The sequence below is a fragment of the Morchella importuna genome (genome assembly GCF_003444635.1).
Source record: "Morchella importuna strain M04M26 chromosome Unknown Morimp01GS029, whole genome shotgun sequence".
Lineage (NCBI taxonomy): Eukaryota > Fungi > Ascomycota > Pezizomycetes > Pezizales > Morchellaceae > Morchella > Morchella importuna.
Genome location: NW_025763426.1, coordinates 438,346 through 453,564, shown reverse-complemented (window position 1 = coordinate 453,564; position 15,219 = coordinate 438,346). Strand labels below are relative to the sequence as shown.

General features: G+C 46.8%; 2 protein-coding genes across 2 annotated transcripts; both read left to right on the top strand.

The window, feature by feature from the left end:
* Window positions 1-6,617: 6,617 nt before the first annotated feature.
* Window positions 6,618-10,477, top strand: LAJ45_08410 (uncharacterized protein; the record flags this gene model as incomplete). Its single annotated transcript, XM_046117960.1, has 11 exons — window positions 6,618-6,752; window positions 6,822-6,866; window positions 6,939-7,064; window positions 7,205-7,270; window positions 7,335-7,809; window positions 7,869-9,356; window positions 9,411-9,552; window positions 9,610-9,957; window positions 10,011-10,338; window positions 10,400-10,407; window positions 10,468-10,477. 11 exons carry the CDS (start codon window positions 6,618-6,620, stop codon window positions 10,475-10,477), a joined length of 3,171 nt encoding a protein of 1,056 aa, XP_045968886.1.
* Window positions 10,478-11,998: 1,521 nt separating this feature from the next.
* Window positions 11,999-14,460, top strand: LAJ45_08409 (uncharacterized protein; the record flags this gene model as incomplete). The annotated part of the gene is made up of 6 exons (XM_046117959.1): window positions 11,999-12,220; window positions 12,433-12,976; window positions 13,040-13,198; window positions 13,747-13,817; window positions 13,918-14,012; window positions 14,070-14,460. 6 exons carry the CDS (start codon window positions 11,999-12,001, stop codon window positions 14,458-14,460), a joined length of 1,482 nt encoding a protein of 493 aa, XP_045968885.1.
* Between the last annotated feature and the right edge of the window lie 759 nt (window positions 14,461-15,219).

The window sequence follows — 15,219 nt, the reverse complement described above, 5'->3', positions numbered from 1 at the left end:
AAATAACGTTATAGACGCACTTTAAACGCTATGCTTTATATTTGAAATACCGTGATCTTTTTTTATCTTTTTTTTTCTGTTCGAGAATTGCTCGACTATGTAGGTATTGCGAGTTTTCAAAATTAACCGGACACTGCGTTACAACCAAATATTGTAATGGGAATGTAACTTTAACACCACAACGCAACCACAGCTGGAAAAGCCAAGAGGTGTTATATCTGTGATTCTCTATGCTTGTACTATCTTAGGTTTTAATATGGGCTCGGTGGTAGGTATTTGATTGTGACCTATTTGGTTTGAGTGGCTGCAACAGAGCGTCCGGTTAATTTTAGAAACTCGCAATACTCTTGTATCGAAGTCAACAATTGCCACCTGTCATATTTTCGTCGAGTGATAATGTATGTCCGACCAATCAACATGCGCTTAGGCTCTGTCCTCATCGTCTCACTCGCATCATGCCATTCTTTATCTCACAGGGAATTATTGTATATCACAAGTTTCGCCGTGATACACCACTTGTGATTGTATTACACTATGTTTTTAGTGAACCAAGAGAAACTATAGGTAGTAACGAAGTTACTTCACTATTACCCGCTGCAGAATATAAAGATCAGCTCAAAAGTGAGGGACAGGAATGAGTACATTTATCTGCTCGTACAATTAGCAACTTTTCTCAGTGTGGAACCTCTCTAATCTATAGAAGTTGGGGTTGAATATACCAACACTCTACACTATACTACTCTACACAATATATAATTAGTGATTCATAGGTCAAGAGTCTCTTCCTCCTTTGTTTTAGTACCCCCGTTGATAAATAATACAGGCTTCCACTCGCCAAATGTCTAGAAACCACCGAACAAGACTATGCAGCAGCCGGAAACCATGTCGACTGCTTGATTGCCTGCGAACTATGGAGAAGCTTAACGTTCAGACGAGCCACAAGTCATCCGAATATCATAGTCTCGGGTTTGTTGCATATTAATTGGTGGGATATCCGCTAAAGTGCTCCTCATACGATTCGGTTGTACAATTGCTTTCTCAAAAACTCAACTTTCTGACTACTGTACGAAAAACTGTACCAATAGGCGTTCCTCATAGATACCCGACGGCAGTAACGGGCTAGTCGGGCTATGTCCTCCTGTCAATTCAAGAACGGGATGTTACCGCTCAACACAAGTTGTCGCTCAAAGCCAGAATACATGTTTTATGGAGAAGGTCATCTGTACACGAACCAACTAATTATAACATTATCAGTTCAGATTTAGGATTACATAGTGACCTCGATAAGCTTGCCATAGGCATTGCGAACCACTCATTATATATATATATATCCTCGAAGTTATGCCACCGAGGCAATTAAAGGCGCAGGGTCGTGATGGCATTCACTTGGATATCTGCAGTGGAAAGCTCGAGAACCTTCGATAGGATTTATACCTTTCTATGTTAGGATTTGCTAGTGTGTACTAGAAGTATATATATATAGTTCTAGGCCATAAATCATGGGGGGGCGCGGCGTAGCAACCTCCCGGGCCACCACGACTACCCACCCAGCAACCACAATTGATCCTTTGGAGAGCTGGTTTTTTGTATAGTTGTTAAATAGTAGCTAAATAAAAATAATTTGACATTTAATATCTTGTGTACCAACCCCTTGCCTTTATAACAGCTCTATTCTCCTAGGCATGCTCTCAACAAGCTACCAAATAAATCATCAGGTAACAGTTCCCAGCAATGAATTAGACCTTCCTCCACGAGGGGCTTTAATACTTAAGGTGATCTAGTACCATATGCCAAATGGGGGTACTGTTGATGGTAAAGCTTCTTGAGGTGTACCCAAACATGTTCAATGGGATGGAATAGGCAAGCCAGTCCTCCAGAACATCTACCCTATTCTCCTCCAACCAGAGTTGTAAGACTCCGGTCTTTTGCCACAGCCGGGAGGCTGGTCATTCCCTCCTAGCTGTCTGGCGGGGTACATGGTCTCTGGGCGCCATCGGTGGTGGTGAAAGATTTTGTGTTCAGGCGTTGCGACCTCGCGCCTTCCCATGACTTATGGCATGGCGCTGTACATGTAATTGGTCCTATTCTTCTCGATAACACCGGTTTTTTTTTTACTCAAGTTACAGCCACCTTTACAATGGAGGTCATGGTAGCAAAAAGGTTATGTATTATGAAATTTATGTTAGCCAAGTGGCTCTTCCTGGGCTCACTCTAGTAATAGATTAAATCAGAAACAAAATTACCCGGGAATTTTGCTTTGTTTCACGAAATCTCACTCGATTACAAATGCAGTACTGTGTAAGTCAGTAGGAACAAATACCAGAGGTATCTAAGCATACACACAGCAGATATAACATAAAGCATAAGACCTCTATAGCGTTGACTATAAGATTAAGGTCGGTTTGCCATCCATCCGGGCATATAGGCGTTCCTTGTAGGCGGGGATGTTGAGGGAACACATCGGTGTCCTAGTGCGCGTGCGCATGCGGGGTATTTGATAGTGTTAAATAGCAAGGCTACTAGCATCGATTTCAAGCTGCTAACGGGACTAAATCATGTAGTATCTATAGATATATACCTAAAATCTCTATCCGTGGAATTTCCCTAAGCCTCAACCATTTGTCAATCATCAAATCGCCGCAAGTTAAATGGTGGATTATATCAACGCCATTATTGGGCGGGAAGAGTCCGGAATGAAGGGCCTTATATTGGCGCGCTATTTAGGCCTGTCGTGAAGAAATTGCGCCCGAAGATTTCGTAATATTTTGTTTTGTTGCTCACCGATCCAACGCAAGTCTAGTTCCATAGACCCAAGTCATAGTTTCATCTGACCCAGCCTTAAGAACTACACAACTCTCCATACCAATGCCCCATAATGCACACTGAGCTGTACCTGTATGCACCAGAGAAGTAACTGCGTTGTTACGCACCTGGGTGTCAAGTCATACGACGCACCAGACTCAATATGATCGATAACCCTTGGAGTCACACTTCTCGCATTCTCAGTGATGTATGTCTCCGTACCCAGCCTTTTATCCCCAAGAGTGACGTCGCTTGAAGTTTACCGGGACACACGGCTTGATACGTGTGTATTTGACCATAGTGGTGGAGGCGATGCACCCGAACATAGCATAGGACAAGATAATGGGCGCAGCAACTTTTTTTTCACCCTAAGACTGGATCTAACGGCGAGCTACATAAAGTTATCCTTGTGCGATATACGCGTTATCGATAAGTAATCATAGGCCAAGAGGCTTGGGTTTTCTTGGTGGTATCACTGATCATGAAATATCACTCGGTCTACTAAGTTTTCGTTGGAAGCTTGGTCTCTAGTGGACACTGAGCACCACTATGTTTAGATCAAAGTAATCTATTTGTTATTTAACATATCTTACTTCGAGTTGAATAATACAGTATGCGGCTTACAGGCTGTTAAGGGCTACCCATGAGTGCCCCTGTTTCATACACGAGGCCTTCACCACCTGGTATGATAAAATGAATTCTTTAGCCCTCTTCAGCTCTCCTCAGTATCACGACATGTAATCGTTCCCCAAATCCTAAGGCTGAAATCATATTTTATGATTATACTAGTATAAGTTGGCTACCACATGTATTTCTAAATGTGCCTTTGAAGGAAATCAGCATCGACCATTAAAAACCATGTTCAAATTATATTACATACCAGTGTTCCGACTCGATCATGATTGATTGATGTGGTATATATTAGTCAATTAACCGATCGTTACGCGCGATTAAGGGCATTTAAAGTGCCCTAATAAAGCTTTCAATATCGATATATTCTGAGCTCTAGGAATTATGTCCCCTAGAATCTGGCTAGTGTTACAGAATAAACCCCAGCTCGACCTCTCAGGCTGCATATGTATGTAAATGCCCATAATTCATAAACACCACAGGCACTGACTGCCGTTCAAACCCCCAGGGTCCTCAGGGTCAGGGCTGAAATTGTTGTTACCCGGCCCAAACGCCCTTGCTCACGACCTTCGCGATCGGGACAGCTGTCAAACTGGAATCTGTGCCTCTTACCCTGCCGCAAGGCCGTTTCACCTCTGAAATCCTTTTCGATTTAGAACCTTAACTAGGGAACCGGTTTTGGAGGCTCAGACTGGTACAGTATCAGATTTTATACTCAGCGCCAAGAATAAGAATATGCCAAGCTATCAAGCTCAGGGTCCAGGGGTAGGATCTGGCACTAGGGATTTCCGTGAGATCTTGATAATCTTTGCAGTAGACGCCAATTAGACTTTAATTTGTGACCAAAGGAGCTCAGGAAGTTCTAGGGATTCGTTATGCAGTTGGCAGAGATGAAATCTAGAGTTATAATATTGCACGTGACAGCTCTGGGGGGTTGATTGATTATCCACAACTCAGTGTCACATGCATGGTGGGCCCCAAATTTAGAGACACTTCTCTATTTTTCATTCACGTAACCAAATTCAACAAAAAAAATAAAAACTGTAGTGCTGCGTGCCCCTGGTCAGCCCGGTCCGGTGTTGAAGATGCTCTGGTGTCCTTTTTTTACTGCACGATTAAGCCTCACTGCGACCAAAATAGGAAGTATGGACATTTTGTGATCCGTCATTTTAGAGCTTAGCCACAAGCGCTGTGAGGGGTGTTCCATGTTTACCCCGCTATAACATTTCAGCGGCGTCACACAAGGGAAACAGGGATCGTACAGTGTATCAAGCCCCGAGCGACGCACAAAATAGAATAAACCGGTCAGTGACAATTAAGGGCCGCGTTGATTCCTGATGTTCCTGATGGGTCTGCAAGATGTTATTTAAACGGCGTAGATCAATTCATTGTTTCCTGGGGAAAAAGGGCTTCCATTGATATTAATGTGACTGCGGGCATATTCATAACCACTCCGATTTTGTGCTACCCACAAGTTGCAGGTAAGGCACAGGGTGCAGGTTTCGATTTATCTTCCAGAAACAGAAATAACCGCTGCCTACCGCAGGATCAGCCGCACCTGCACAAAGAGGTTGGCGACCTTTAGATATCACGAATATTAGAACTTTGACTGTTGGGAGTTTATGTTGCCAACTAATTCTACCCTCGAAAGCCCATTTGGTAATTTTATGAATTTTTCTTGATGCCGTATTTTCCGTTCCTTGCGCGGCAAAGAAGACGACTTTTTTTTTCAGAGTAGGGCCAAAAGCTTAAGGACCAGGCTCGAAGTATTCAAAGATTGGACGGAAGTACATGTAGTATCTGAAGGATTCGGAATGAGCATCATACACACACCTTTAGGCTGTGACGTCGGTTGTGGTTGTGCCGGAAATTGATAAACCCTTCATGATCTTGCAGCATCCATCTCAGGAAGCTGGGTTAGCCAAAGTACTCTAAGAGGATGCTGTTTATTATGATGATAGATGATGCGACTTCTTGTGATTCCCTGGTAACTAGTGGCGATGATTCCTTCCGTTTTGTTACAGTCTCAAGAAAGTCGGGAGATCTTGGCTCGGGAAAGCCTCAGACCTTCGAAAACCTGGGGGTTATGTGAGCAAGTGGGTGGTGAGTCTCTGTCTCGGTCAACGTGCTTTCCGCTTTCCGGGACTGGGGAAAGGCCGGAGAAGACGGAACGTAGTGGTGCTGTAGTAGTGGTATCTAAGCAGTACGCGACAACGGGTCTTTATCCATTTGTAAAGACCTCAAAAGCCTGCTCTCTCTTCGCATCCTCCTACAGGGGCGTTAGGTGTAAGAGGTAGTATGTGATAGAATGCTCCGGAGTTGTTGTGGAACGTTTATTGTCAATATAAAAATTGATATTCCTGAGTGGAACACTGACAGTGTATTGCCCATGTACCTTACAATCACCACGCGATGGCATCTCGTGTTGTTGGTGGAGAGAGATTGGGGCTGAATGTGCCCTTATGCAGGATTGAAATGGCCCAACGCGCATGGCCCATGTTTGGATCAACTGGACTTTAGAAGATGATGCTATGAATATTCTGACTGGTGATCGTTGTAATATTGCTACCACCAAACTCCGATGCCCCTCTTCCTCACACCCCCAGTAGCTAGGTTCTGTACTTATGTAGACCCCTCCACCCCTGGTCAGACTATGGGAAAGGGGAAGCGGCTTAAGCTTGGCCGTCTGCGAGTCTGACGAAGTTAAAACGGCATATTTTGGGAATATATTCTCTTGCTATGATCTCAGCAAGTTGGACAAGCACCTAAACACGCTTGCTCTTTCTGCTGTTACCACCCTCGCACACCCCCAAGTCTTACAATAACTCAGTCTAGGTGAAGAAGTTCCAGCTTCACCATCCTCTTCTTGTTGCCCTTCTATCATTCATTTATTCACCTGTTGAACAGACGAATACCTGTGGTAGAAGAAGAAAAGAAAGAGAAAAAAAGAAAAGTAAGAAAGGAAATACACGATATTGTGTGCCTGCACGTCTCGATCACATTCAATCCAACTTCAATACTTTAAGTGGATTCTTCTGTGAGTTGTGCATCCGGTACTGCTACTGCTGTACACTACCCGGCCAGCAAATCAGCCTTGAGCTGCTCCTCGGCTCGCGCACAATCAGGTTTTACGTTTTTTGTTTGTACCTTCCCCTCAAACAAAATCGGGCACAGATTTTGGCAAGATGGTGCTCCTTAATCTTCCCTTCCCAACTCGAAAGAAGACAACCTCCAAACCTACATCTCCAGTACCGAGCCGATCAGGGTCACCGAAACTCATGAACGAAAGCTCCCTCGTCCTTAAGGCCACTGTACTCAGAGTATGGATCCAAAACCAGATCGGGTAGAAAATTGAAGGGTTCAACTACTGACTTTAGTACATCGTGCAGGGTCGAGATCTAGCTCCGAAGGATAAGAATGGCTTCAGCGATCCCGTAAGTCATCTTCATTCGCTACGCCCCACCATTTACCACCACCCGCAAGCTGACTCTTTTAATCGCCATCAGTATCTTGTCGTATCGTTAGGTGAGTATCGCTTCCAGACGGAAGCGATGCCCAAGACCCTCGACCCTGAATGGTTCGACAACTTTGAAATACCGCTCAGCGGAGCCAACTCATCTACGTTGGAATGCGTTTGTTGGGACAAGGACCGGTTTGGAAAGGTTTGGATTTACCCATGTACCTAGAGGATGGTTTTCGGATCGGGGAAAGGGGCGAACGATGATGCAGTAGAGCAATTCCTAGTTTCTGACATGTGAAGAGAGAAATATAGGACTACATGGGCGAGCTCACAGTTCATCTCGATGAGTTTTTCTCAAATGGACGAACCAGCCAAGAGGTCAGTCAGCACCTTAATTATCCTTATGTTGGGGCCCCTGCTAACCCAACAACTCTTCTTTCAGCCCCGATGGTTCCCATTGAAGTCTAGCCGCAAAAAGGCCACAATTTCCGGGGAGATACAACTTCAACTCTGTCTTCTGGACACGTCTGATGATGCTGCAACCCCCGAGCAAATCATGCAGAAATGGACGACATGGCTCAGCAATTTCAACGGAACCCCGAGTCCGAGCGCCTCTCCCAGTATCTATGAACAGGATGACCCTCTTTCGCGGGATCTGGGTGATACTGGTCTTTCTGACGACGAAGAAGATATGATGGAACCAGATGGAGCCCTAGGTCGTCCTAAATTTGATAGGATAGGAACTTCAGTCTCAATGACACTCTCGATTGCTCCCTCGATCACTCCTTCAACGATGAAGGGCAAGACAGGTGGCGACAAGAAGGGCCATCATTATGAGTTATCCAGGGAGTCAGATGTTGTTGGGGTTGTTTTTCTAGAGATCAACTCTATCACAGACTTGCCACCTGAAAAGAACAGTAAGTTGGACTTTCATGGTGTGCATGCTAACAAATTATGGCTTGCTAACGCGGAATAGTGACACGTACCGGTTTCGATATGGACCCTTTTGTTGTTGTCTCGCTGGGAAAGAAAACATACCGTACCAGGCATATTCGACACTGTTTGAATCCCGTATATGACGAGAAAATGGTGTTTCAAGTTCTACGGCATGAGCAGAGATATTCTTTGAATATTGCAGTCGTAGACCGCGATAAGTTCTCATCAAATGACTTTGTAGCACAGACAAACTTTGCGCTACAGGAGATTATCTCCACACAGCCCACCGCCGACCCAGTAACTGGGCTATATAATCTTCGAGAGCCATTGAAAGATGAAGTTCCACCTTCTCCCATGACTCCGTCTGGTACTGGGAAATCTCGTTTCCGTATACCACTACCTAGGTCGTCTTCCGGAACGAATCTCTCTGCTGGAAAAAAGGGCCGACCAGACCTTGAGCGGAGAACATCTGCAAACTCACTGAGAAGCGTGGCAAGCGCTTTCCAATCTGACGGGGCTTTAACTCCTGGTGATGAGAATGGTCCTACCCCACCAGGGAATAGGATGATACAAGTAAACAATGATTCTATGGATTATGATTTACAGCCGTACACATTGCCTCTTCCACTTAAAAATAAAGATCGATGGGAAGACAAACACAATCCTGAAATCAAGATTAAGGCTAAATATGTTCCGTACCCTGCACTCCGGCAGCAGTTCTGGCGAGTCATGCTCAGGCAGTATGATGCAGATGACAGTGGTGAAATCAGCCGTGTGGAACTTACCACTATGCTTGACACTCTGGGGTCCACACTGTCGGCCCATACCATTGATGGGTTTTTCGAGAGATTTAGAGAGGAGAACGGGGTTACGAACTTGGAAGATGTGGAATTGACTCTTGATCAGGCAGTTATCTGTCTAGAGAACCAGCTTTCGTCAACCACACCGAAGACACCGAGCCATACCCCCTCCGCGTCTGGAAGGGATGATTCGGGAAGGGATGACAGGTCTCAGAAGTCGGACGACAGCACCAGCTCAAACACTCCGGCCGACCCGAGGAGTAGAAGCATGGTATCTTTGCCGCCAACACAGAATATCAATGTCCTTGGTGCTGCGGGAGAGGAGGGTATGATGCTTGGTGAAAATGATCTTGCGGATGAGAAGGCAGAGGAGCATGTTATTCAGATCAAAGAGTGCCCACTGTGCCATCAGCCCCGCCTCAATAAAAGGTCGGAACAGGATATCGTGACGCACTTGGCGACATGTGCATCACAAGATTGGAGACAGGTAGATAAGCTTGTGATGGGGGGGTTTGTGACATCTAGTCAGGCTCAACGCAAATGGTACTCCAAGGTTATCTCAAAGATATCCTACGGAGGCTACAAGTTGGGCGCGAACTCGGCCAATATCTTGGTCCAGGACAGGATTACAGGGCAGATCCAGGAAGAACGTATGAGTGTTTACGTTCGTCTGGGTATTCGATTGCTTTATAAAGGGCTCAGCAGCAGCAGCATGGAGAATAAGAAGAGTATATCACCCCAAGATTAAGTGCTACATCGGGTCAGAAAGCTAACATCTACAGTCAAAAAACTGTTAAAATCACTTAGTGTCAAACAAGGAAAGAAGTTTGATAACCCTGCTTCCGCCAGGGATATCAAGGGATTTATTGCTTTCCATCAGCTCGATCTTTCTGAGGTTCTTCTACCAATAGATCAGTTCAAGACGTGAGTATACCCGGTTTTAGAAAACTTTCAAGGAATTTGTGCTAATTGAAATCGTAGATTCAACGAATTTTTCTACCGTGCTCTTAAGCCTGATGCACGCCCTTGCGCCTCACCAGAGGATCAAAGGGTTATTGTCTCCCCGGCAGATTGCAGATCAGTAGTATTCAACACTATCGATGAAGCAGCAACAATATGGATTAAGGGCCGAGAATTCACAATCAAGAGGCTTCTCGGTGATGCCTATCCGGAAGATGCCAAACGGTTCGCTGGGGGCGCACTAGGTATTTTTAGATTGGCGCCACAAGATTATCATAGATTTCACATTCCCGTTGATGGGCTCATGGGTGAGCCCAAGTTGATAAAGGGAGAGTATTATACCGTCAACCCAATGGCTATTCGATCTGCGTAAGTTCTCTTTGATTCAACGTGGGGGGTGAAGCCAGCGCTGATTTTGATAGACTTGATGTGTATGGTGAAAACGTCCGTATCTGTGTCCCTATAGATTCTGCAGAACACGGCAGGGTGATGGTCATCTGTGTTGGAGCCATGATGGTTGGTAGCACAGTCATCACAGCCAAGGCGGGATCACAGGTCAAGCGTACAGACGAGCTGGGCTATTTCCAGTTTGGTGGCAGTACCATCGTCTGTCTATTTGAACCTGGCAGGATGGTTTTCGATGAGGACCTTGTTGATAACTCGAGGACCGCGCTGGAGACTTTGATCCGTGTAGGAATGAGTATTGGCCACACACCAGAAACAGGTGCTGTAACCATGCGGAAAGAAAATGTGAGCCAGGAAGAGAAGATGGAGGCTCGCAGGAGGATCGAAGGCAGCCTTGCCCCGTAAGCTGTTTAGGTACGCAATCGTAAAATCCTGCCTACACGTCCCTCATGTATTGACATGACTACCAAGTAGATCTACATGACTATCAATACCAAAAAGTGGGTTTATGGATTTTTACGATTTAGAAGGCGTCTTTTTGTCAAACAAGACATCATTTTGGGGGGGAGAGATCTAAAAAAAAGGCCGTTCTGCGCTGTTGTGACAAGTTTGGCGGGGAGCTGTTTGGGACAGAATTGTAATCTCTTCTTTTTTTTCTTTCTCTTTCTCTATCCTTTATTTTAGCTTGTTGTTATTTTTAGTTTACTTTTTTCTCTTTCAGTTTCGGGTTCGGCACAACTGTTGGCCCATATACATATGGGTGACAAAGGTTTTTTTATTCAACATGGAAGCTAGGTCTACAGCAGCGGGAGCGGTGTGTTTTTTTTGTTCAGTTTGGTATTTTTTTTGTTGTTTGTATGCGGGTGTGAGGTTGTGAAGGGTGGCATTTTCAACAAGCAAGCAAGCAGGCAGGCATTGAGATATCGAAGAAAGGCAAGACGACGAGAGACAGCCGGGGAAGAGGGAAATGGATAGGAAGAGGAAGAGATGGGGAAGAGGAAGAGATGGGGAAGGATGGGTAGGTAGTAAGAGATATGTATTTCATCATGTAACGAGACGAATAAGGGGGACGAAGGCGACGAGTATTCGTTTACGAACAGCCACCGTGTAGTTATGTAGCTATTATCACACTATTATTACCACTCTACAATATTGTTTCTGCATGCAAGACTACAACTGCTTTCTGTTCCTGTCAGCGATCGATGTGATTGGTGAACCTTGACGTTGAGCTGTGGAATGCAAGGGCCGTGATGAGATCCACGCACACCAGCGTAAACAAGCCTTCTTCCTTCCCTTCCTTCCCTTCCTTCCCTTCCTGCGTTGTGGTTGACACGCCAAGACGCATGTGGACCGTCGTTGTTGAGTTTGATCAAAACAAGCAGAAGCGCAGGGCAGCAACAACGCGACACCCCGAGCCAGCCAGACAGACAGACAGACAGCCCAACCACAACCACACAACAACCATCCATCGTCTGTGGACCGACATCTGTCGCCCCATCCATCCAGCCACCCGTCTTTTCCTCCATCACCCGTCATCACTCCCTCTCCCTCTCCCTCTCTACTCCCCTCTCTACTCTCCCCACACCCACACCCACACCCACCCCGGGCCACCGCCTGCCCGCCGGCCAGCATATCACGAACACCCCTTACGATATCAGGTCACCACTAGCACTAATACAGACATTCATTGCCACCACCACCACCACCACCACTACTACGGGCAATTAGTTGGACGAGTGCACTATCGTATCACCATCATCATCATTGCCCAGTCAGCTAGCTCCATAACAAACGACAGCACTTACACGCGCTCACCCTCACCCCCCCCCCCCCCAAACACAACAGGTGTCGATAACCTCCCTCCCTACTGTCCCACCCAGCAAAGGGCACCAATTCGACGGTGCCACTACTATACCCCTACGGATCTGCGCCGGAATTGAGTTTGACGTTGACTTTCATGCCCGTACACGCGACCGCGACACGGCCGCTACAAACACTGACAGTAATGCCGACCAGCACACGGCCGAAGCGGAAAAGCGCCGCCGCGGGACTGGACGATGACAACAACAGCAGCAATGGGATCAATGGCGGGGTGAATGGGAAGGAGAAGGAGAATACGCCGGTGGAGCCGCTGAAAAAAAAGACTAAGAAGGGAAAGAAGGCGGCGGCGGAGAAGGAGGAGGATGGCGGGGATAAGGGGGAGGTGAAGGAGAAGCCGCCGAAGAAGGTTGGTTTTGTTTTTTCTTTGTTCTCTGGGCGATTGGTGGGCGGTTTGCTTCTTCTTCTGTTTGGGGGTATTATGATATACGGGGGTGTTTTTTTGTTTTTTTTCTTCCTTCGCCGGCTTGGGAATAGATATCTAGGATCGCAGAACCGCAACAGGATAGACCAGCGCCCTAATTCAAGGTTGATTTAAATACTAACAAACCACCTACACAGAAGCAAAAGCGCACCAAACCCGACATTCTCGAAGACGAAGGCTTCATCTTCCGCCCCCGACCACGCACCCGCGCCAGTCTTGCAGCTAATGAGGTCGTCCTGCCCACCGCTCCGCCGCCGCCTGTCGCTGTCGAACCCCCCAAGAAGAAGAAACCCACCACCACTTCCCGGAAGCGCGCCCACGACTCACCTCCGCCGATCGAGGAATCGGAGGTAAAGACTCGGAAGAAGATCTCCTTGGCCAATGCGGAAGAGGAGGAGGTAAAGGAAAAGAAGGCGCCAAAGAAGGCGGCCGCCAAAACCAAGGCAGCGGCGAAATCCAAGGTTCCTGTCGCCATAGCACCCGCACCCATACCCATGTCGCCGCCGCCGCGAATACCGCCCGGTGGCGGTAGCACAAAGATGGCGCTACCAGTATCGGATACGCCGATTATCAGGCGAAATCAGCAGATGCGGAAGGGTGGGCAGGGTGGGGGGAACCGCAGGAGTAGTGTTGGACTCAGAGGACGGAGGGCAAGCTCGCTGATGGATACGGGGGTTCTCGGTATGTTTTTGGGTGACTCTTAGTGGGGACATGGTGAAGTGGCTGATTACGGGGTGATTCTAGCTGAACCGCATCCGTCAATTGCGCACGAGGAATACTATAAGCACATTCACGACGAGCTTCTGGAACCACAGAGGATGAAGCAACTACTGGCGTGGTGTGGACGAAAAGCGCTCACGCCGAAAGATGGGAAAGTGGGGGACGCTACTGCGGCGGCTGTTGGTAGGTATTTTTTTTTTTTTTTTGAAATTTGTGGGGATGATGACGACTAGATCGGGCCGGAGGAGCCGGGGGGTAATTAGGAGGAGTGATGGGATATCAGACGAAAGCTAGGCTTTGAGATAGGGTTCGGCGGCTTCACCGGAACTCTTCTTACTCTGTTCTGATTATTCCCCCCTCCTCCGGAATATAGCCCCGCATTTGGGATATTGGAGGGTTTTAGCTGTCTAAGCTAGACAGTTATTCGTGACACGGAATCTGATGTGCAGATTCGTGCAGCGCAAAAGTTGTTGGATTCGTTGTCCAAATTCCCAACTTTTGGCCGCGTGACCGAACAGCTAAAGCTCTCCAATACACCGGAAAGGTGCTTCCGGACTTGAATTATGGCGAATTTATAATAGCGGCTTGATTACTGAGAAATATCAGAAGGCCCGGTATTATAGATTTAGCAACATAGTCGAGATTCCGGGCGCCTTCTGATTATCATTGGCCTCGAAATGTCAAAAACACTAGCTTTGTATACAAGTGCTGACTACTGTCTATCTTTATAGCACGAATAATCGAAGAAGAAGTATTATCAGACGTCCTATCAAACCCCGGACTCTCAAGCTGGTTCAATAGGGTAAGTACATCCACCCCCACATTTTCAGCTTCAGCCTTATGCACTCAGGCAGCCACAGATCCAGCAAGTAGTTAAGTTTGGAGCTGACAGTCCCATGCAGGAAGATTCTCAACCTTCTACAGTAATCAAAAAACCGAATCCCCGCAACATTGACAACCTTGCCAAGGTTGAAGCCATCGAAGCCAGCCTAAAAAAGTAGGTCACCACATTTTCCTGTCATATTGATCATTGACAACCGCTAACCATCTCCAGACTTTTAGCCGAAAAAGCAACATGGAGGTCGCTGCTCAAGACCGATGTCAAAGCAACGCTCTCTCTTGCCGGCGGGCCCGATATGAATAAGCTCTTGCAGCCGTCAGAGTCGGCATTCGCGTCCTCGTCGCGCTCCCAGGACCTGCTGGCGGAGGCAAGGAGCCTCGTCAAGCAGCACAGCGGCGAGATTGAGTTCCAGGTCGACCAGTTGGCCGATGGGATCCATAAACTGGACCACTATGGCAAGGCGGCGGATAGGCTGGCGGGCCGCATCCTGGAGGATGCGGAGGCGGCGCTAGCGGTGAGGGAGGCTAAGGTTAGGGTTGAGGCGGGCACGGGGAAGCTGCCGCTGATGGAGGTTCTGAGGTCACTGGCGAGACTGGAACGATGATTGCATAGCATTTTTATATATGGGTTTTTTTCTTTTTAACGTTCGTTTTTTTTCTTTTATTCTTGTTTTAAGTTTTTATTCTTTTTTTTTTTTTTTGAAAGTAGCATGGAAGTCCAGGTAGAATCGGATGGGTTGTACAGAACTGAGAGACTTCACTTTTTTTCTTTCTCTCTTTCATTTCGTTAATGTGCTGGCTGGCGGCCTCTGTTTGGTTATGAAAAATATCGGGCGGTGCGGTTTTTACAGTAGGAGTTAGTTGTGTGGCTTGTTGTTTGTTGTACTGTAGTACTAGTAGTGGCAGCAAAAATAACTGTCAGGGAAAGGGAGGGCGCGCGGGTCTCAGTATTAGTTGGCGTTTGGGTTTTTTCATTCTTTTTTCGTGGTGTTTCATTTTCTTCTGCCTCTACCTCTACTTTTTTTTTACTTACCTATGACTACTATTACTCCTACTACTACCGCTACTACTGCTACTAAACCGTGTGTTTCAAAGTACCTATTTTTCACTCTGGACACCCCCTACCTACTGTTGTCTTGCTCTTCAAGAGTAGGTGCTATTGGGCTAACAACCTCTCTCTACAATACAATACAATACATACCATGTCCATTTTCCAACCCACCCTATCATTACCACCGCACCACACACTCACACCCACAGCCACACCACACCACCACACACACCGGCGGCAACCCCGCCTATCTCAAGCTCTCCCTCCAAACCCTCCATTGTGAGATATGACCCAGGCCCAAAAATAGGGAAGG